Source organism: Lepidochelys kempii, chromosome 17 (assembly GCF_965140265.1).
Source record: "Lepidochelys kempii isolate rLepKem1 chromosome 17, rLepKem1.hap2, whole genome shotgun sequence".
NCBI classification, from domain to species: Eukaryota; Metazoa; Chordata; order Testudines; family Cheloniidae; genus Lepidochelys; species Lepidochelys kempii.
The window spans coordinates 2401994-2424043 of NC_133272.1; the positions used below are offsets into that span (position 1 = coordinate 2401994).

The window sequence follows — 22050 nt, forward strand, 5'->3', positions numbered from 1 at the left end:
TGCGCATGGAACTGGAAGTATTTCAGAGAACGCTGCCATGGAGGTCCTGGACTTCAATCTCTTAATCTAGCGGTCACCAGGACCTCTCTCCTACCTACACCCTGCATAGACCGTGACCAGTGGCTCCTCCCAGCACTTCTGTCTCAAGAAGTCCACCAGACAGATCTATGTGCAGTGCTGGGGAGGAGCCAGTGGTCGTGGTACAGGGGGGTACCAGTGACATAGTGAGAGGTCCTGGGGGCCACACTGAGGTTGCTAGGTCAGGTGAAAGCCCAGGACCTCCATGTGTCTCACAGGAGGAGAGGGTGTGACACGGGGCCCTTAGGCGAGGACATGGGGATGGAACCTAGTGCCCAATGACCCAGCTCTGAGATGGGGCCCCTGGCTGCCACCAGGGCACTGAGGGGATGTTGGCCGGGGGGCACGGTCACTGCAGGCCCAGCCGAGGGGCTGCGGGAGCCAGGCAGGCAGGGGGCTGGGGCAGGGCCATGGGGCAGTACCGGGGAGAAGCCAGCGCAGCCCCCGGCCGAGGTGGGAGGAAGCTGAGCCTGGGGCCGGGCTGCCCAGGTCCCGGAGCGCCCCGCAGCGCCGCGGGGCAGAGAGCCCGGCCCTGCCCCCGGCCGGGCGGGGAACTACAGCTCCCATCAGGCCCCGGCGCCAGGCCGCTGCACGGAGCTCGCCAGCCGGCGCCCGGCGGGGCTGGTCCCGGAGCGCGGCGGGGGCCATGCCGGGGCCGGGGGGCCCGCTGGGGCTCGGGGCCCTGGGGCAGCCCGCGCCGGTCCCTGCCGCCGCCGCCGCCGCCGCCTGCGCTCCGGGTGGGCGCTGCGCGGCGCGGCGCGGCCGGGCGCTTCCCTTTGTGTGCGCGGGCGGAGCGCGCAGCGCTGCCCGGGGCCCGGCGCTCGGCGCGGGAGCGCCCCCCTCTCGGGGAGCCCCGGAGCCGGGCCCGGCGCGCCGGCGGTCCCCTCCCAGCCACATGCCTCCGCCCCGCGCCGCCGGCAGCCCTGCGCCCAGCCCCTCGCCCCTGCGCCGCCGGAGCCGGCGCGCCGACAGCATGATCGCCGCCGCCGCCGCCGCCGGGCCGGAGGGCAGGTACCCGCTGCACCGCCTGGTCTGGCACAACCGAGCCCGCGAGCTGGACCGCGAGCTCAGCACCCAGCAGGTGGGTCCGGCCGGCGGGGGCGGCGCCGGGCTGGGGGGCACCGAGCCCCCCCCCCGCGGCTCAGGCCGGGACTGTGCTGGGGGGCAACGGGGCTAGTGCTGGGGCCGCGGCGGGGGGAACTGATGCAACAGAATCGCCGCCCCCCTTAGCAGCAGCATCTCCATGGCAGGGCTTCCCCGGCTCCAGGCTGCAGCCGGCAGGGCCCTTGCTGGGCGGCTGCAGGCAGCCTCCCACTGCAGTGGGTCTGGGCGAGGGGGAGCGGGGTCTTTGCCGTGGCGGGCTGGCCCGTGGCCCGCTAGGACTTGGGGTAGGTAACAGCGCAGTGGTGCCAGAAGGCAGGCGAGGAGGGGGCTGGGGATCCTGCTGTATGATTTGACCCTCCCCCAGAAGCCCTTCTCCCCAGAAACTGTCCCTGGCCCCTCACCGGGGCTGGGGGATCCAGGGACTGGCTGTCGTGCCATGGGCAGCGCCAGCCTGGAAAGCAGCCAGCAGAAATCCCCAAGCAGCAGGCAAAGCACGGCAGGGTGGGTGTCCCAGAGCGCTGGCTTTTCGCACCCTGGGGTGCTGAGTATTTGTAGAGAGGTACGTCCCGGGGCCAGGGTGCTCGAGGCCTAAGGAAAGGGGCGCAGAGCAGGGTGCCAGCTTGGGACCAATTGGTTCACCTCCATCGGGAGCCCAGCCACTGAGATGGCTCAGCACCTAGCTCATGGCCTGTGGGGGATGGTGGCCACCGTCGGTGATGCTCTGCCACCTTTTTCCATCCAAACGCCCCCTGGGTTTGGGAGCTTGTGACTGCCTAAGGGCTTTGTGCCTGTGCCCATTACCATGGGACCAGAGCAGTTCCCACGTCAGTTGGCTGGCTCAGCGAGATCCCAGGGCACATACATTCCCTCTGGCCTCAGAGCATGCAATCCCTCCCAAGGATCACCTTGCACCCGAGGCTGCGATTTGCCTGGCCCTACAGGAATCCACACCCAAATCCCAGGGAATTGCAGTGGAAGCTGGTCACCTAATTTCCTTGGACTGGGTTGAAACTCCCAGAGTGGGTGTTAACGACTCATTGAGAGCTGGGGGTGCTAGGAGCAGATGAGCGCTAGGCCGCGGGCCCCTCGTCTTCCTTTCCTCTCCAACCTGGCGTGGGTGGTTTGTTATAGACACTAAATATATGTTTCACCTCACAATTAATCTGGAGTAGCTGGAGGTGCAGTTGTCTCTGCTATGGTGAAAACAACACCTGCTAAGAGCAAGGACATGGACCTTGGGAAACGGGCAGTGTGCGTTGCGTGTCAGGACTGCGTTCCAGCACGGCTTGTCCTGGGCACGCTCTGGTGAACACATTTACACCAGGCAGAGAGTATGAGCTCCTGGGGCTGCTGGCCCTGGCAGATAATTAAGCTGGGTTTCCACAGTGTCAAAATATGAATTTACCAGCTTGGGGGGGGGGGTTCCTTTGTCACTGTTATTCAACTAATTAACCCCCCCCCCCAAGCAGTACAAAGCTGTCTCCCTTACAACAATAGTATGGTTGTGGGGAAAATGGCAAACCCCAGGCAGTTCCGCATTCGGGCATCCCAACTTCCTCCTTTGCCTGCCCGCCCTGTGCCCGGGCACAACTCCCTGTGGCTGAAGTTGTGTGAAGTGTGTGACAATGCCTGAGTTTGCAGACCCTGCTGGTGCCCAGGAACCGTGAGCCAAGAGCGCTCAGCACCTTGCAGGATCAGGTTCTTCGTTGTTTTTACAATGAGACGTACAACCGCCTCTGACGCATCTTCTTCCGGCTGGGATATTTGCTATGGCTGCAAGGCTTTTCTTTACCTTGGCTGGCTGGTGCCACACCCGTCTGTATTGTAGCAGGCAGCTGTGGAGAGATCCTGGCCTAATTGTGATTTGCATGGAAATGGAGCGGCCACGTATGAGCTCCTGTTTTCTCCTCTTTCCTGATCGGAGCAGCCTGTGGGGGAATCTCCTGCGTTTTATTTCTCTTGTAATTCAGGGTCATTTTTAGCTGCAGCTCGGGGAGGCGGAGATCTCGGCTAAATTGACGAAGTGTGTGCTGGCCATTTCCCCGTGCCCAGAACGGACCGGACGAGCGTAGAAATAGCAAGGGGGATTTTTATGCCCTGCTTGGTAACTTATGTCTTTGGAACATCTCAGTGGCTTTTCCTCTGAAGGAAAAATTCTCCAAGATGCACGAGGTCTCTCCCCATTGTCTGAGATGTGGCTGGAAGAGGCAGCAGTAAAACCAGGTTTGGTTGGTAGGAGCTGCCTGGGCTGGAGGTTGGCTTAAATGCCCTGCCCCTGGTGCCCACGAGAGCCCTGTGCAGTGCCTCGCTGGAGGGCTCGGGGTGCAGCTCTCAGGCCCAGGCAGCCCACGGCTCTAAGCCGGGTAGCACCAGCGGCAGGTCCGAGCAGGGTCTCTGGTCCACGGCGGCTCTTGTGATCACCCCGTCTGACCTCCTCCACGTGCAGGGCAGAGACCCTTGCCCAGTGTTGCCTGCATCCTGCCCAGAACGTTGGGCTGTGCCTCTCCTGTCGAGACATCTGGCCTCTCCCAAAGCACAGCCCACCGTACAGCCCCCCGGCCTCACTCCAATCGCTCAAGGGCAACTGGTCCTTCCCGTACCAGCCTGCCGCAGGGCAACCTGCCTGCTCCGTATCTGGCACTTCGGCCGCAGTCCAGCGAACATCCCTGGGCTCCTCCAGGAGGCTACAGCCTGCGTGCTGGTAGCGAGCATTACCGCCAGCAGGGAGGGTGCAGGGTGGGGCCCACGGAGCAGCTGTTTGGGGCAGGGGCTGCATCAGCTGAGTCCTGGCTGCACCCCCGGCGAGCTGCATTTTGTCAGGTTAGGGCTCCCTTAAATAGGAGCAGCCCAGACCCTGCCTAGGCAAAGGTCCCTCTGGAAAGGAGCCCCAGACATTGTGGGGGGCAGGGAGGCAGCTCACACAGACCGGCCCCTGGAAAGGGGCTGCCATGGGCATTGCACTTCGCAGTCCGGCAGGAAGAGGAGAGCGTGGTGTGCTGCCCGCGGGAACTCTCTGGTTCTCAGGTTCTGCACAGGTCATTCTTGGTGTCGCAGTCAGCGGCGAGAGTTGTGGACTGACTCCATCCCCTCCTAGCCAGACCCCAGAGACCCCTCTCCCCCAATACAGAGGGAAGGCCAGTGCTGGCTGCTGGAGCCTAGCTTGGCTACAAAGCCAGAGCCAGACCCAGCCCAGGGCAGTAACCGAGATCTGAGCCCCAGTGTGCCGGGCAGACAGTGAGATCCGGTCCCAGCCCCAAGGAGCTTGCAATCTAATGTATCACACTAGCAATGAAAGGCCCCAGCCAGCCAGCCGGGTGAGCCCAAGGGATCATTAGCACCCACTCCTTGGGGGTGGGGGGGCTGAGGCCCAGACAGATCCAGCCCAGATTCCAAGAGCTCAAGGTCCGAGAGATGTGGCTGAGGTCACACACGTGGACCTGGCATCACGGTGGTGTCACTGGCAGCACAGAGTGCTGGCATCTCACCCTCTGTGCCCTCTGCCCAGCTCTGAGTGCAGTGGTGAACACCCGGCTCGGGGCAGCCAGGGCCCTGGGATGGTGCCTGGGCATCACCGCAGCCAGGCTGAGCTGGGTCCGGGGGGCTCAGGGCAGAAGATACTCACCAGCGGGGATGAGCCACGCCAAGTCTCTGCCCCAAGCCTCCTTCCAGCTCACCCATGTTTGGGCCCTGGCCCCCCGCAAATGGGACATAGCCGTCTTGGCCCTGGCTGCCCCTCTCCGCGGTCGCTGGCAGGGCTCACCTCAGAATTCGCAGCTCCCCGATTGCTCTGTGCCAAGCCCCGGGTCAGGGGGACTGTTCACACTCTCCTGCTGCCAGCATGGAGCCAGGACTGGGAGGGGTCTGGGGCAGCAGCAAGGGAATCCCCTCTCCATTGCTCCGGAGAGCCCTGCTGCCTCTTGGCTATGGCAAAGCCAAAGGATCCGGGTGGCTGCTTGCAAGACCAGCCCTGGCATTCCTGTCCCACGGATTCCCTGCCCCAAGGCAAGCCCGCCCCCTGGGAAATCCCACAAGGCGTCTGGAGCATGTTTCAGACCCCGATACGTGGCAAGGCACCAAGGGGTGGGGAAGGGAGCAGAACATGGAGCTGAGCCGAGGGCACATTCAACTCTTGCTTGGATGGGTCAGCCAGTGGGGTCGGCCCTGGAGCTTGAGTTCCCCGGGCACAAGCAGCAGTGAGCCAGGCCTGCACTGGAAGAGCCCTGCTCTGTCAGCTCCGGGGAGACGTCACGGGGCTACACCCGCACCCTGGGCAGAGCTTCTCTTGGCCAGCTGAGGGGTGGGGACCAGGGGCGCAGCTCGACTCACCAGCGGCAGGTTCTGGCTGGCACTGAGGGGTGGGCTGGGCTGGAGCCGGCTGGCATGGCCACTCCAATTGGGTGGAGCCAGGCAGCGCCTGTGGATTGAACAGTAGGAATCACAAACAGTTCCTCTTCCCCCCCTTGGCACTGCCCAGCCGGCACCAGGGCAGCTCCGAGCGCCCATCAATGGAAACTGGCATCTCAGGCTGCAGGATGAACTCTGTAGTAACCCCTCCCCATGCCCTGGTCAGCACTCTTCCTTTTTCCTGGCGGGCACGATGATTGGTGCCCTCTGAAGCCAGCTGCCCGTTGGCAAAGTCTGGCCCTTAGCAGCCCTGCAGGAAGGCAGAGTTGGTTCAGCGTGCGTATGGGGGTCAGCGGGGAACTGCATCCCAGCCCCAGGGCCCTGGGGTGGGCAGGGCAGTGGTGTCTGGGCTCATGGCTCTGGACAGAGCCCCCGGCTCTCAGGGTGATGGGGCTGTTATGACCATCTGGGACAAACAGCAGCCCCCCCGAGGAACCCTGGCCCGGAGGTGCAGTGAGTTGTTATGAACAGTCCCAGCCCCCCCATTCTGCTGTCTGCCCAGCTGGGCGGTTGGGCTCCTCCAGCAGCCCCTCACCCTGCAGCCCCGCGGGCGTGTGGGGAGCCAGCAGCTAATGCCTGATGAACAAGTCACTGCCAGGCTTGGGCCAAGCCAAACGCAGCCACGGACGAAGGAGGCAGGCTGGCCGTGCAGGGCCTGTAACGCCCCCCCGCCCTCTCTCCGCGGCCATGGCCTGCTGAGACCACCCTTGTGCAGCGCCTTCTCCCCTGCAGCCAAGATTGCTGACCCTATCTGGCCACGCCAGCCTGCTTTGCCGAGTCCCATCCTCCCGGTGCCTGGGCGAGAGACGCTGCCACTCGCCAGCCACGAGCAGGGGCAGGGTCAGCACCCTGGGGTCAGGGTCAGCATGCCACGCAGCTGCCTCAAGGCCTCACCCCCCCGCCCCCGGCAATGGGAGCTGGGTGCTACACAGAGCCCCGGCCTGGGGACCAGGCAGCAGCACTTGGGGCTGGCCGCCCAGGTCCCGAAGGCCTAAGCGGGGTCCTCAGCAAAAGGCCGAATGCAGCAGCAGTGGGAGCAGGGTAGTCATGGGCGGCGCCGGGTGGGGGAAGTGCCGGGCCATGCATGCAAGTGGGGGCTGCTGCAGGGAAGTGGGGATGGCCTGGGAGCGGAGAGCTGGCTGGGTGGGAAGCCTGGGCATTAGCTTCTGCTTCCAGCCAGTCACATCCTGATCGGTCACCCTGGTGTAAATGGGGTGACTCTGGATTGACACCCAAGGCACCAAGAGCCAGCTTTGGTTCCTGGTCCACAGTGAGGGGCCCATGTCCCATCCCTTCCCTGGGGCAGCACCCCACTGGACCCAGCCCCCAGGAAAGCCCGGTTCCCGCAGCCAGGGGTGGGGGGAAGCTGCATTAACCAGCTCCCAGCTGGAGGGCTGGGGTGTGTGTGTTTTCTTTAATTAGTTAGAGCCCTTTTCATCAGAGCAATTAAGAGCCAGCCAGCGATCACCTTGGAGAGCGTTTAATTAACACGCCAGCTCCTGCTACACTGGAGGTGCTGCTTCCAGAACCGGTTTTGTTTCTGGGGCACCCCCTGGCAGTGCCTGGGTCTCAGTACTGCGGGCCAGGCCAAGGGGCAGCATGCGCCGTGCCCCTCCGACGGGACAGCTACATTTGCCAGGCCTCTGCCATCCAAGACGGGCAGGGTGGAGGGGAGGCCATGGCTGGGCCAGGATTGGCTCTGGGAGCTAGGGCTCTGGCACCAGAGCTGGGCTGGGAGGGACAGTGTGGGTTTGGGGGGCTCACAGGAGCAGCACCTGGGGGTGTTAACAGCTGGATCCAGCTGGCATGTGAATGGGAAGCACCGAGGCAGGAACCAGGGCATGGGGAAGTCAGACCTGAGCGTCGGAGAGCCCGGCTGCCCAGGCGGGGCGAGGCTGAGACCCCTTGCGGGCTCCTCCCTCCCCCGTGTTGTGATTGGGGCACCCCCCGAGGTGCATGGCAGGGGATGGCCGAGCTCTGCTCCCTGGGCAGGATTGTGGGAGACGCCCCAGCGTGGCTGGCAGCGAGGCTGGGGCAGCTGCTGGGCATGGGGAGGGAGGGGTTTGTGCCAGTCCTCAGCCCCTGGCACTGAGCTGGGGGCTCCTCTCCTGACACAGCCCCCCAGAGTGCCGGGGCACGGAGGCAGGGCAGCCTGGCAGAAGTGCAGCTGCCCCCCCCCCCCCCCCGGGGTTACAGTTTCTCTCAGCAACAAGAATCGGCCCCTGGGAGCTAGTGTCTGGCAAAGGAGTGTGGGGCAATTAGCACTGGTGGGGGAGGGGCTCCAGGGAGAGTCGTCTCCAAGCAACCTGGTCCCGCCCCCCAATGCTCCTAGGGAGCCTCCCTGTGGCAGAGCTGCCAGGAAAAGTGGGGCCCCACTCACCCAAGTCAGGGACTTGGCTCCCCCCCGCCAATGCTCCTCATTCCAACCCACAGCCCCCCGCTGCTCCCAGGGGCGGAGGGGGGGGACTCCCACACTCCAGGCCTCCTCTCAGGGCCCCTGTGCCTCTAGCCAGGGGGGCTGGAGGAGACGGTGGCCCAGAGCTGCTAACTGCCACCTCCAGACATTCACCCCCATCACATCCAGCCAGGGCCGAACCCAGCACAGAGCGGGGCCCTGGCCGGCTCCTGCTGCAGACCCAGCTGGGCTGGGCTGGGCCTCGCCTCGCCTCGCCTCCCCTCCCCTCCCCACGGGCTGCAGACCCAGCCCAGCGGGCAGGGCACGCTCAGGAAATAGCTGGCACCTGGGAGCCCGGCCATCTCTAGCCAATGGGCTCCCCGGCAGCTCACCTGGCCTGGCCCAGAGCCCTGCAGGCCAGAAGCCATTAACCCTTTCAGCACCGCACAACACCATTGTGCCCGCGCCTCGGGGCGGGCAGCAGAGATGGGCCCGGAACCCGCAAGCTCCAGGCAGCTGGGGGCTGGGGTTGCCGTCGGGTCCATCTCTCTGCAGCGGCTGGAGGGGTAAAGGCAGGGCTGCCCCGTGAGCAGGGCTTGCTGTGCCTGCAAGTGGGGGTGTTGCTGGGCCCCCCTCCACCCCGGGGCCAGGCTCTGCAGGGAGTGAAGCTCCCACCCCCCGGCTCTCACAGGACCCCCTGCAGGGTCAGACCCCCTCTCCTGTGCCTCCTAGCCCTGTGGCCTGGCACCCCACCCCATCCCTAGCATGGCTTCTGGCATGGCACTCACAAGAGCTGCCGTCCTCTCCCCCCACCAGGGCTTGGACGCCAGCCCAGGTGCCCCTTGACCCGGCAAACCCAGCTTGTCATCTCCTCAGCTTGGCATGTGCCTTTCATGCATGGCCTCCTCGGCAGCCAGGTGGGAAGTGGATGTGACAGGCACTCCCCTGGGTTGCCGCTGGGCTTTCAGCGGGAAGGGCTGGGGGGGGGCAGCGGGGGATGGGAACGGAGCTGCCCGCAGAGTGGGAGCCTTGTGCTAGCGGGCACAGCGGGCGGTGGCAGCCCTCCCGGCTGCCCCCCACAGAAGGGACGCAGGGCAGAGATGGGGATGTGCGCAGGAGGAGCCCCCGGCTGTCCCCATGCTCCAGGCCTTCAGCCACAGCCTGGGGCATGTGCTGAGCTCCCAGCCAGTCCCAGCGGCAGGGCCCATGGTGCAGAGCTGGGCGGTGAGTCCAGCCAGGCGCCTCTGCCAGGAGTGGGGGCTGGGCCTCAGGGGGTAGGTCAGATCCCACTTGCCCCTGCCGCACGCCCTCAGAGCAGGATGGGGAGCACACATGGCCTGAGGTGCGGTGATTGGCACGTCTGGCTGGGCGTGACGTGATGCATACCACAGCTGGAAATAACACGCAAGGGGGCACGTGAGGGCAGGGTAGTGCATGCTGGGCACACAGGGACGTGAGCTGCCGGGCAGCAGTGCCGGGGTGACACGGGGCAGGAACGGGGGATGCGACACAGAGCCACAGTGTCATTGGTCACAGATAAAGGCCGGTGGATTTACCGAGGGAGGCCGGGGGCAGTGACAGGCTGCATTGGCTCAAGTGCGTGGCTCAGGCTCACTAGCTTGTCTCTCCCTAGCAGAAGCTGGGCCAATAAATGCTATTAACCCTTCCACCTCGCTCCTGTCCTGGGCCCAGCACAGCTGGACGCCCTCCCCAGCTCTCTACCTAACTGAGGGGACATCAGCTCGGTGCTTGGGCCAGGTGTGTGTGTGGGGGGGGGATGGAGCCCCTCCAGCAGGGTGCTGGCTCGAATCCTGCCCTGCAGCGCACCTCCAAGGAACTCAGGGGCTGCTAGCCCAGTGCTGTCCTTCATGCCCCGGAGCTGCCAGCATGACCGGTCCCTCCTTGGCTGACCCAGCCAGGGCCGAGGAGGCTGAGTGCCCTTCTCCGCTGGAGGCAGGGGGAGATGTGCTTTGCGGGGACACCCCACCCCCAATATCTCTAGCTCTGCCCCACAGAGCTCAGCTTTTCCCCACCTGGCTGGGTTGCCCAGGGGTCATGGGGATAAAGGCCGGTGGCCCCCTCACTCTGAGCCCCAGAGATCACACTCCCCTGGCCTTGCTGGGCATGGGGAGAGAACAGGCTCATCTGGGCAGCTGCTCCCAGGATGGCGCTGCTGGCACGGACTGGAGCATTCACTCCCTGCCCCAGCAAGGTGCCCCGTTGTCAGTCCTCCTGCCCGCTGTTGGGATTCCCCCGCCACGTCCCCCTGCAGTGCAGGAGGGAGCCCCCAGGGCCCAGGCCAGAGCTGGAGCTGGGGAAGGCCTTTGGGCCCAGGCGGGGTCACTCACCCCCAGCCCTATGGGCTGCACTTGTGGGCCTGGAGCCTCTCTCCCCTGACTTTCACCAGCACAGGCTGCAGCTGCCCGGGGGCTGGTCAGGTCCCAGCTCAAAGTCAGGTCCTGGGGGGAGGTGGGGATCGGGGGCTCAAATTTCACGCATTCCAGGGCTGCCTTTGAATGGGCTCGGGCTCAAACCGCTTGGCTCCTGGAGGCAGAACTGGGGGGATGTCCATGGGGCCTGGGTTGTAGCCCGTTTACCAGGCCCGGTGCTGTGTTGGCCAGAGAAGCAGCCAGCCCAGGGCACCGGGGTCTCACACTGGCTCATCTGCATGGGGCTCCCCCCACAAAGAAGAAACGGCACCAATGGGCGGATGGCTGGCCCTGGCCAGAGGAGCCTGCGCCCCGAATTCCCAGGCCAGGGCCTCTCGCCAGCCGGTTCCTTGGACAGCTATGTGCCCTCCCCCACCAGACCCAGCAGGGCCTACACCCCTCCCCCCCGGAGCACTGAGACTCCAGGGGCCCCAGGTCCCAGCACCCCACAGAGATGACGAGGGCTGGGAGCAGCCCCATCCGGAGCAGCAGCCAGGCCTGCTGGGGCTGCTCCCCCGAACCCTGTCCCAGGATCACCCCCAGCTAAGCCCCTCTCTGGGCTCTCCTGGCAGGTGGACATTGAGCAGCTGGACCCGCGGGGCCGCACGCCCCTGCACCTCGCCACCACGCTGGGCCACCTGGACTGCGCCAGGGTCCTGCTCCAGCACGGAGCTGATGTGGGCAAGGAGAACCGCAGCGGCTGGACAGGTGGGCAGGCGGCTCTGGGACGCCGGGGGGAGGCTGACAGCCATCGCCTGCAGCAGCCCCACCTCTCCTGCGCCAGGGGGCTGGCACCTGGGGGGCTGGCACCTGGCACCAGTTCTGCAGGGGCTGGCACTTAACAGGCAACAGATACCAGTGAGACCAGCTCCATTGCACAGGGGGTGGGGGGGTGACAGAGCAACCAGGCGCCTGGTGTGAGCTCATGGAGGTCACTGTGCAGTGCAGGTGGGGGCTGAAGAGCGGGAGCACTTGGGCACCCTGCCCTTAGCCGCCTCTGCTGAGCCCCTAGCCCACCCTGGCTCCCCCAGCCCCGCTGGTGCCCCTCACTCCTGACCTGCAACCCCCTGCTAGCCCGCCTGGCTCCCCCAGCTTCGCCGGTGCCCCTCACTCCCGACCCACAGTCCCCTGCTAGCCCGCCTGGCTCCCCCAGCTTCGCCGGTGCCCCTCACTCCCGACCCACAGTCCCCTGCTAGCCCGCCTGGCTCCCCCAGCTTCGCCGGTGCCCCTCACTCCCGACCCACAGTCCCCTGCTAGCCCGCCTGGCTCCCCCAGCTCCGCCGGTGCCCCTCACTCCCGACCCACAGTCCCCTGCTAGCCCGCCTGGCTCCCCCAGCTTCGCCGGTGCCCCTCACTCCCGACCCACAGTCCCCTGCTAGCCCGCCTGGCTCCCCCAGCTCCGCCGGTGCCCCTCACTCCCGACCCACAGTCCCCTGCTAGCCCGCCTGGCTCCCCCAGCTCTGCCGGTGCCCCCCATCCCAAGCTAAGTTCCCTGTAAGCTGCGCGGCTGTGCAACAGGCTATCAAGGGCCGCACATGCGGGGAGAGGCGTCCCTCCCCCAGCCCAGCCCAGCCCTGCTCTCCCCACCGCTGCCCCAGGGCAGCCTGCACCGCAATCCCCTCATCCCTGGCCCCACCCCAGAGCTCTCACCCCCTGCACACCAACCCTGTGCCCCAGCCCTAAGCCCCCTCCCACACCCCAATCCCCTCGGTCCCACCCCTGCCACACATCACCTCCATATTGGTGCACAGAACAAAATTCATTCCACACATGAATATAAAAAATGATAGGGAACATTGATCCCAACCCCCAGCCCCTGCTAGCCCAGCCCCTTGTCCGTCCCCCCAGCTCTGCTGGTGCCCCCCAATCCCAATGCACAGCCCCTCTGCTGGAGCCCCTCAGTACCATCCCCACCCAACACAGCAGCCCCAGGGCTCCTGGCAGACATTGGGGAGGTGCTGTATAGGCCTGCAGTGTCCGTTCCCAGCACCTTCCCCCGCGCGTGCAGGTAGCCAGCCTGTGCTCCTGCAGTGGCTCAGGGCACGTGGGAGGGGGCAGCCCCAGGGGGACCCTAATGGCCGATGCTGACGCCCCCCTGGCTGAAGCAAACCTGCGGGCCTCACAGAGCTGCAGGAATCCAGCTCTGCCCAGGGGCACTGCCAGGGGACCAGGCCAGGCGCCTCCCTGGTCTGGGACAGGGACCCTGGCCAGGTGCTGCCCTCCCCGGTGCAGGCTGGGGCAGGGCTGGCTCTCCTGGTCACGTGGGCAGAGGGGACCCTGCCCGCTGCCCCTGATACCCCCCTCTGACCCCCCAGTGCTCCAAGAGGCAGTGAGCACCCGTGACCTGGAGCTGGTGCAGTTGGTCCTGCGGTACCGTGATTATCAGCGAGCCGTCAAGCGCCTGGCCGGGATCCCCATCTTGCTGGAGAAGCTACGCAAGGTACAGCCCCCGCCTGCACCCTCTTCTTGCCCTGGGCCACCGCAAGGAGCCAGTGCTTCCCGGGCCATGGGTCCCCTGCCCGGCCCTGCCCAGCGGGCTTCATGTGCCCAGTGCCAGCCCCATGTAGGGGGAAGCTGGCAGGGTTTGCACATGGTCACACCAAGGACTCCTGGCTCCCTGTCCCTGCAGCTGCTGGGTGTGAGGGGATCCCGTGGGTGGCACTGGGTGCCCTCAACCCCGGCCTCTCTCTCCTCTCCCCAGGCCCAGGATTTCTACGTGGAGATGAAATGGGAATTCACCAGCTGGGGTAAGTTCTGGGGCCACCAGGAGGAGGCTGGGCCCAGCCCTTTTCCCCTTTTGCTGCCCCCCCCCAAGCCCATAGACGCCCTTCGCATCACCCCAGACCCCGGTGCTCACCCACACCTGTGACGGCCCCAGGCAGCCCTCGAGTCCAAGGGCCGCCTGCCTCCTCCCTGTTGGGGACCCCTCCCTGCTGGGGACCCCACTGCCTCTCCCCTCACCTGCTGGGCCCCCCACCCTGCTCCCCCTGAGTGGAGAGCTCTGGCCATGTGGTGGTTTGGGGAATTTTATCTTCTGTCCAAACCTGGCCCCTGGGACCCTGGAGCAATGGGTCCCAGGCCAGCGGGATGCCCCTGCTCACCGCCCCACGAGGCAGCGTGACGGGTTGAGGGGTGGCTCTAGCCACGGGGGACTTGCCCCTAACATTGCCCTCCCCACAGTGCCCTTGGTCTCCAAGATCTGCCCCAGCGACACCTACAAGGTGTGGAAGAGCGGCCAGAACCTGCGTGTGGACACGACGCTGCTTGGCTTCGACCACATGACCTGGCAGCGGGGAAACCGCAGCTTCGTCTTCCGGGGACAAGGTCGGCATGGCCCCCGGCACAGCGCGGTGCCGGAAGGCTCTGGGAGCAGCAGGGCCGCAGCCCCCAGCCCTGCCCGAGGCAGCCCGTGGGCACCGGCTGTTGACAATGCACACACCCATCTCGCTGCAGCGGGGCCATGCTGGCCACTCACTGCACTCCGCCCCCCAACCTGCCCGCAGCTGGGTGTGCCACCTCTCCCCCTGCCCGCAGCCGGTCGCTGGGCTGACCCCGTGCGGGAGGTGCCGGGGCGCGTGGTGGGGGAGCCCGCTGGCTGGGCAGTGCTCTGGAAAGGCCCAGCTTAGCCCTGCGGGCCTGGGGCGGGTGCTCTATGCCCTGGCTGCTGCCCGCTCCCCTGGCACGAGGGTCGCAGAGGTCTCATCCTGCTGGCTGGGCGGAGGAGTGAAAAGCCCCGTCTAGACACCAGGTGGCATGAGGGAGACGCCTCCCTGCCGGCTGGCAGCCTGAAGCTGGCAAGCAGACGCAGCAGCGTGGAGGGGGAGCGTGGGGTTCGTGCAGCCAGAGGGGCAGTTATGGATGGGGGAGGTGCTGATGTCTGGGGGTGGGGCAGCCCACCTGGCCCCCTGCTCGCTGCCGGGGAGGGTGGCTCTGCCACACCTGGAGATCCAGCATGGGCACACTCAGGCAGGCCCCTGGCACATGCTTGCATGGCCCTCCTGCACTCCCCCATGCCCCCAGCCCACACCCCCCACGCTGCTCTGGAGCCCCCCCCCCAGAGCTGCAGCCCCTGGGGGCAGGTGCTAATGTGGCCTCCTCCCGGCAGACACCAGCGCGGTGGTGCTGGAGATCGACCACGACCGGCAGGTGGTGTACTCTGAGACGCTGGCCCTGGCCAGCCACGACCGCGAGGGCCTGCTGGCTGCCGTGCAGCCCACTGAGGAGCAGGTGATGGGCCGGCTCACCGCGCCCGTCGTCACCACACAGCTCGACACCAAGAACATCGCCTTCGAGAGGTGGGCACGTGCCGGGCAGGGGAAGGCTCCGGGAGGGGGCTGGGAAGCAGGCGACTTCTGCTGCAGCCCAGGGGTGCCCCGGGTCCCTGGTTCTGGGCAGGGCCTGGCAGATGGGGGGGGGCTGAGTGTGAATCCCCCGTGGGTCTGTCACTCACGGCTGCCTTGTCGCCGTCAGGAACAAGACGGGGCTTCTGGGCTGGCGGAGCGAGAAGACAGAGGTGGTGAACGGGTACGAGGCCAAGGTGAGGGGCAGGGCGGCCTTGCCACTGGCCATGGGCAGGGGGGCGCAGGGCAGCAGGCAGGGGAAGGCAAGTGCTCCCTCCCCAGCTCTGGGAGGGGCAGGGGAAGCCATGTCGGGACCCGACTCAGCACAAAGGCAGGGTCACACCTTGGCCTCCTCGCCAGCAGGGCTCACCTGGCCCCAGCCAAGGCTCCTTGGTGGGCGCAGAGCCACAATGCCCCACGTTTGGCTGCCCACGTTTGGCTGCAGTGGGGCCTGAGTTCCCAACCAGGGCCCCAGTGGCAGGGAGAGCAGCCTGAGGAGCCCTGGTCACAGCGCCCACGTGGGGGGCTGGAGCCACTGCCCCCTCCTGCCAGCCCAGCCCCTGGCGGGGGCACATCTCTGGGGGGCTGTCAGCCAGAGAGAGCTGCAGCCTCTGGCATTCGGGCTCCTCCCTGCAGGTTTACGGTGCGTCCAACGTGGAGCTGATCACACGGACGCGGACGGAGCACCTCTCCAACCAGCACAAGGGCAAGAGCAAAGGTAAGGGCCGGCTCCAGGGGATGGGCCCTGTTTCTTCCCTAGCAGCCCCATAACGTTCCCATCCGCCTTTGGCTGGGGGAGGCAGGCAGGCCCCGGCGCTGCCCCAGCTGGGGAGCCACTGGTGTCACAGCCCCATGCTTTGTCCCCGTCTCTCTGCAGGCAGCAAGACCCCGCTGCAGTCCTTCCTGGGGATCGCCGAGCAGCATGTGGGGCCCAGCAATGGGGTGAGTAGCGGGCTGAGCTGGGAGCGGCTCTGGGACCAGCACAGCCCCAGTAGCTGGGGGAGGCGAGGGGACCGTGTTTGCGCAGAGCAGCCCCAGCCTGGCTGAGCTAATGAGGCCTCTGCTCGTCCCGGCGCAGACGCTGATCACGCAGACCCGGAGCCCCACCAACCCCACGGCCATCACCCCCGAGGAGTACTTCGACCCCAGCTTCGAGCTAGGCAGCAGAGACATGGGGCGCCCCATGGAGCTCACCACCAAGACGCAGAAGTAAGGAGGGGCCCGCCAGGAAACCTGGGGCAAAGGGGGACCCCGTCACAAAAGGGAAGGCTGGGGATAGGTGGAACTCACTGCTGCAGGAGATTGGGGCAGAGAGAGCAGGAGCGGGCCGGAGGCTGATCTGGGAGAGAATAGCTGGGCAGGGGCATGGCCAGGGCCCCCCCGAATCTGCCCGGGGTCTGCCTGGGGCTCCCCACATGAGACTGCGGTGCAGGCTTCCCAGACTGTGAGGAGTATGGGCTGTCCCATGGGGCAGAGGGCAGCACCTGCCCAGTGAGCTCTCGTGGGCAGCCCATGCTCCGCAAGGCTCTGTGCTGGGGGACCCTCTAGCTGGGCACAGTGCCGGAGGGGCAGCGCCAGGTAGGGGCCCGTGCTCTTGTGGGCATCTCTTCCCGCTGCAGGTTCAAGGCCAAGCTGTGGCTGTGTGAGGATCACCCGCTGTCCCTGTGCGAACAGGTGGGGCCGATCATCGACCTCATGGCCATAAGCAACGCGCTGTTCGCCAAGCTCCGGGATTTCATCACGCTCCGCCTCCCGCCCGGCTTCCCCGTCAAGATAGGTGAGGCCGCGCTGCCCCTGCCCTGCCCCGATCCGGCCGCCGGGGGCGCCGTGCACCAGGCCCTGGCCGGTGCCCTCACCCCATGACCAGGGGCTCCCTGGGGCCTGAGCCTGTAGTGGCCAGGTATGACTCTGGCTGCTCTCCTGGCCCTGGCCCTGGAGCTGCCAGCCCCGGATCCCCATGGGGCGGGGGGGGGGTGTGGGGCAGGTAGGCATGTGCTGGTCTCCTGGCCCTGGAGCTGCCAGCCCCGGATCCCCATGGGGCGGGGGGGGGGTGGGGCAGGTAGGCATGTGCTGGTCTCCTGGCCCTGGAGCTGCCAGCCCCGGATCCCCATGGGGCGGGGGGGGTGTGTGGGGCAGGTAGGCATGTGCTGGTGTCCTGGCCCTGGAGCTGCCAGCCCCCGATCCCCATGGGGCGGGGGGGGGGGGCAGGTAGGCATGTGCTGGTCTCCTGGCCCTGGAGCTGCCAGCCCCGGATCCCCATGGGGCGGGGGGGGGTGTGGGGCAGGTAGGCATGTGCTGGTCTCCTGGCCCTGGAGCTGCCAGCCCCGGATCCCCATGGGGCGGGGGGGGGTGTGGGGCAGGTAGGCATGTGCTGGTCTCCTGACCCTGGAGCTGCCAGCCCCGGATCCCCATGGGGCGGGGGGGGGTGTGGGGCAGGTAGGCATGTGCTGGTCTCCTGGCCCTGGAGCTGCCAGCCCCGGATCCCCATGGGGCGGGGGGGGGGCAGGTAGGCATGTGCTGGTCTCCTGGCCTTGGAGCTGCCAGCCCCGGATCCTCATGGGGCGGGGGGGGGGGCAGGTAGGCATGTGCTGGTCTCCTGGCCCTGGAGCTGCCAGCCCCGGATCCCCATGGGGCGGGGGGGGGGGGGTGGGGCAGGTAGGCATGTGCTGGTCTCCTGACCCTGGAGCTGCCAGCCCCGGATCCCCATGGGGCGGGGGGGGTGTGGGGCAGGTAGGCATGTGCTGGTCTCCTGGCCTTGGAGCTGCCAGCCCCGGATCCCCATGGGGCGGGGGGGGTGTGGGGCAGGTAGGCATGTGCTGGTCTCCTGGCCCTGGAGCTGCCAGCCCCAGGCCCGGCAGGTGGCACCTCCCTCACTGCGCCCGCTCTCTCCCCCTCCCAGAAATCCCCATCTTCCACATCCTCAACGCCCGCATCACCTTCGGGAACCTCAACGGCTGCGACGAGCCCGTCAGCTCTGTGCGCCGCAGCTCCGGCAGCGAGGCGCCCTCGCCTAGCAGCGACTCCTCCAGCGTCAGCAGCTCCAGCTCCCTGGGTACGCGGCACCTGCCCCGGGGAGGGACCCTGCGGGGACGGGCAAGGCGCCGGGGTAGCAGTCGGCCCTTAGCACCCCCACATCCAGAGCTATCTGCGCACCAGCCCCCGGGTCCCCCTCTCCGGCTTTATAAGGGAGGGGGAGTTGGGCTTGTGCACATTAGCAGCCCCCCCTTTGACCTGGCTTGGCCCCCTGTTGGCGACCAGCCAGGAGGCCAGTAGCCGCAGCGCCCCGTCCTGCTGGCACCTGCCCTCCCCTTCCCTAGGGAGGCCGGGCTGTGGGGCCTGCAGCTCCCAGCATGCATTGTGGCGCGAGCGGTGTAGTCTGCAGGGGATGCATGCTGCGCCATGTCCCCCCCCCCCCCGCAGTGACAGGGACATCTGGTCCCCGCAGCCTCCTGCCGGGCCTGTGAGATGGACCTGTCCCTGTTCGAGGCCCCGCCCGGGTACAGCGTGCTGGGCAGCCAGCGGGACGCCATGCGCGAGGAGGATGACGACCTGCTGCAGTTCGCCATCCAACAGAGCCTGCTGGAGGCAGGCACCGAGTACGACCAGGTGGGCTCTGCGCCCCCCCTGCTGGGCGCCCCCGAGAACTGCCCCGGGGCCCGCCAGGTGTCCCGGGATGGGAACAGCCTCATCCCAGCGCATGGCTCTGGGGCTGCCCCTCCTGCCGGGCAGGGCGCGGTGAGCACCCAGCCTCGGGCGCTGCAGGGGACCAGCTCTCACCTTAGTTCTGTCCCAGCCCCACAGCACTAGAAGAGCAGCACAGCCCCCCTGAGCCCCACTCTGCCTGCCAGCGTGGCCCGGGGCAGCCCCACGCTGCCACCCGCAGCTCATGGCGGATCCTCCCCTGCCCCTCCTTGCCGCTGGCACACACATAGGGCAGCAGCGCCAGCAAGGGGAACAGAGGCCCAGGGGTGCTGCAGCTGGGCTGGTGTTGGGGGCCCTGTGCCCACTGGGATAAATGTCTCCTCTGCTCTCTCTGGCCATGCCCTGGGCTTGGCCTAACCCTCAGCCAGGCCCCAGGAAGCGCCAGCCAGGCTGGGGAGTGGGAGGGGAGGTGGCAGGCGAAGGGTTAATGCACTGCGGCTTCCCCTGCAGGTGACCATCTGGGAAGCTTTGACCAACAGCAAGCCGGGCACACACCCCATGTCCCAGGAGGGCCGGCGAGGAGACAGGTTGGTAAGGTCTGGCTAGTCCTATCCAGGGTCAGGGCTCACAGGGCCTGGCGTTGGAGCCGGGAGGGGGTCGGTCTGTCCTGCACGGCCCATTGGCTCCACGCAGCCTAGCCCCGTGGCTCTGTTCCACAGCTATATTCAGCCCAGCCTGGCAAGGGGATCCTAGCTCTCTCCCAGCGACCTGCCCGGGCCGTGCCTCAGTTTCCCCAGCTGTAACGACGCTGGCCACACTCCAGCTCCCTGGGGACGCCACCAGGGTCATGCCACTGGGGCCTTCTGCTGGCCGGAGTCAGGCGCGACCGACAGGGCTCTAGCGTCCCAGCTGGGGGCGGGGAGCTGCTGTGCTCACTCGCCCACCCGGGGCACTTAGCACCCGGCGTCCAGGCGCTGGGCCCTGCAGCAGCCTCGGCTCAGCCTTGGCACCCGCATTCCCGGGACTCCCCTGTTCCCTGCCCCCCTAGGTCACCCCAGCGCACACCTCCCCCGCGGCAGGCCGGCCCCCAGCAGCAAGGCCGGGGCAGCGGTGGGCCCAGCCCCCTGTTCCGCAGCTACGGCGAGCAGCTGCGCCTGGCCATGGAGCTGTCGGCGCGGGAGCAAGCAGAGGCGGAGCAGCGCACGCGGCAGGAGGAGGAGGAGCTGCGGCGAATCCTGCAGCTCTCGCTGACCGAGCAGTAGCCCGGCGCCTGCGATGGGCCCTGCAGCTCTTGCCCAGCTCGCGCTGAGCCGGGGCCCAGCCCGTGGCCGGGGTGGGCCTTCCCTGGGCCGCGGCGGGGTGGCAGCGGTGCCCACGTGAGCAGAGAGGTGCTGGCCCGCCGCAGATGCCATCGAACGGGGCCGTTCAGAGACCATGCCAAGAACACTGCCGGGGGCACAGGGCTGCCCTGCCAGGAGGAGACTCTGCTGCGGCAGAGGGAGGTGGGAGCCCCGGTGGTGCCGCTTACGGTGCCCTGTGCCCCAGAGGGAGTGGGCTGGCTCCCCATGCCCCCCGGACTCCTCATTAACCCTCGCCTGCCCTGGGCAGCCCCAATGACCCAGGCCCGGCCAGTGAGGGGCAGAGATTGCCGGCCTGGGGTGGAGTTTACAGAATGGGGAGAGGGCACCACGCCTGTGGGGGAGGAGAGGACGGGGCTGCAGCGGCAGGAGGTGACCTGCTGCGAGGCAGGGGGCACGCCGAGGCCCCTTACTCACGCCCCAGTCCCAGTGGGTGGGTACTCACCAGCTACAGCCAGCTGTAGGGGCTGGCAGAGCAGGGGGTGAAGAGCCCAGGGCTGGGCTAGCAAGAGGCTGTGGGTCAGGAGTGAGGGGCACCAGCAGAGCTGGGGGGCAGGGGGACAGCAGGGGGCTGTGGGTCAGGAAGGGAGGGTGCTAGCTAAGCAGTGTGGGGCCCAGAGGCAGAGCCGGATGGGGTGAGCTGCGCAGGGAAGCAGGAACGCTGCTGCATGGTGATACCAGGAGCTGCTTCCCCCCCCCCACCTCATGCTGCCTGGACTAGGCCCCTTACCCTGCCCCTCCCCTCCCCTGGCAGCTGAGCCTGTCTGAGCCTCCCGCCCCCTGTGACCCACAGCAAGGGCAGGGCCCTGCTGCACACACTCTCCCCCCCACTGTGGGCTCACAGAGGCCCCCAAGTCTTCTGTGACCCAGGGACACTGCCCAACTCCCCCAGGCCTGGTGCCCAGAGCCCCTCCCCTACTGCCTGGCTGCATGGGGCTTTGGCACTGCCAGCGGCCGGCCCTGACACATTCACGCCTATGCCATGTGTGAGGCTGCTGGTGCCAGGCCCTGCCTTCCTGCCTCGCCCCAGGGCTGCCCCCAGGAGCTGGGCCGGGGAACGAGCAGGGCCAGAGATGGGGGAGGCTAGCACCCAGGGAGCCCCTAGGGAGGTGGGCACAGGGCAGGTAACCTCTGCCCTCCATGCTGAACCCACGCCGGCTGTAGGCACCAGCTCCGTCTGCTGCCCTCGCAGCACGCGCCAGTCCCAGGGCTCCGTGGCACCGATACAGCATCAAGTGCACTTAGCCAGGAGCCAGGCCAGGCCTGTGGGCTGCCAGCCGCTTTGCCACTAACCACGGAGCCCCACCGGCCCGGCCCTGCCAGAGGCCACCCGCCCCGCCAGGGCCGTGCCCAGAGCCCGCACCCTCCCCAGCCCCGTGGGGGTGCTGCCCAGGCAGGCCCTTGCCAGCACACTTAGGGTGGGCATTTACCAAAGCCTGCTAGTGGGGGGAGGGGGCAGGGCAGGTGCTGCAGCCCCCACCCCATGCCCAGGAGCCATTCCCCAGAGGAAGCACTGCCCACCTGCTGACAGCCCAGCTCTGGGGCAGCCCACACACCGGGATCCTTTGAGGTGCCCGGCTGGAGCTGACTCCTGAACTATGGGGAGTGGGGGCAGGTTTCTCTGCCTGGACAGCACCTGCACCCCAGGCCGGGGGGTGTCTGCCAACACCATCATTAGGATGGGGAGCCCCCTCCCCACTTTCCCTGGGACAGCCCAGCATGGCGTGACTGCCCCCTGCTGGCCCTCCAGCTCTCAAGTGAGCCCACTGAGGGTGGTTGGGGGGGGAGTCAGGAGCACCCCCTGAGCCAGCCATAGGTTCCTGCTGCCAGGCCCTCCCAGCCCACACGCTGCAGCCCCATGGCCTGGGCGGAGGGGTTCCCTAGCACCCCCCGCAGCCCACACTCCTCACACAGGGTCCAAAACCCCAGAGAAACCTTACGTCAAATGGTGCTAAGTCCCCGTGTCCCCCTGCCCCCGAGAACACAGCAGCCCTGTGCCAGGCTGGGGGCACAGGCCTTTGCTCGGTTTGCACAGAGGACAGACCTTCTGGCATGCCAGCGCAGGGGCGTGGCCCCGTGTACCCGGCTGGCAGGTCACCCCCCGCCTGAGGGGACCCACCGCCCGGCGAGGAGCCATCTCACTGAAACCGGGGCAGCAGCTCCCTCCCGAAGCTGTGACAGGGCAGGGACCTTTTCTTAGTCGTCCACGGCACCTCCCCACACCAACTGTACAGCAGGGGCCGGGGCACGTGGCCGGGGCACGTGGCCACGGCCTGGCGGGTGGGCCCGGCCCACAGGCT

The 22050-nt window shown here is 67.2% G+C and overlaps 1 protein-coding gene across 4 annotated transcripts; it reads left to right on the forward strand.

Annotated features, from left to right (window-relative positions):
* Positions 1–866: 866 nt before the first annotated feature.
* On the forward strand, positions 867–21753 carry ANKRD13B (ankyrin repeat domain 13B). Of its 4 annotated transcripts, none has more exons than XM_073315234.1 (15): positions 869–1159; positions 10983–11118; positions 12726–12850; positions 13112–13157; positions 13591–13734; positions 14516–14705; positions 14881–14947; positions 15387–15468; positions 15628–15692; positions 15829–15959; positions 16370–16527; positions 17650–17802; positions 18196–18356; positions 18903–18983; positions 19441–21753. In XM_073315234.1, exons 1-15 carry the CDS (start codon positions 974–976, stop codon positions 19699–19701), a joined length of 1986 nt encoding a protein of 661 aa, XP_073171335.1. In that variant the 5' UTR covers positions 869–973; the 3' UTR covers positions 19702–21753. The 4 variants fall into 4 exon arrangements, with proteins under 4 accessions (XP_073171339.1, XP_073171335.1, XP_073171338.1 ...); XM_073315236.1 differs by having other exon boundaries at positions 870–1159; positions 18903–18979; XM_073315238.1 differs by lacking the exon at positions 18196–18356 and having other exon boundaries at positions 867–1159.
* Positions 21754–22050: the final 297 nt, after the last annotated feature.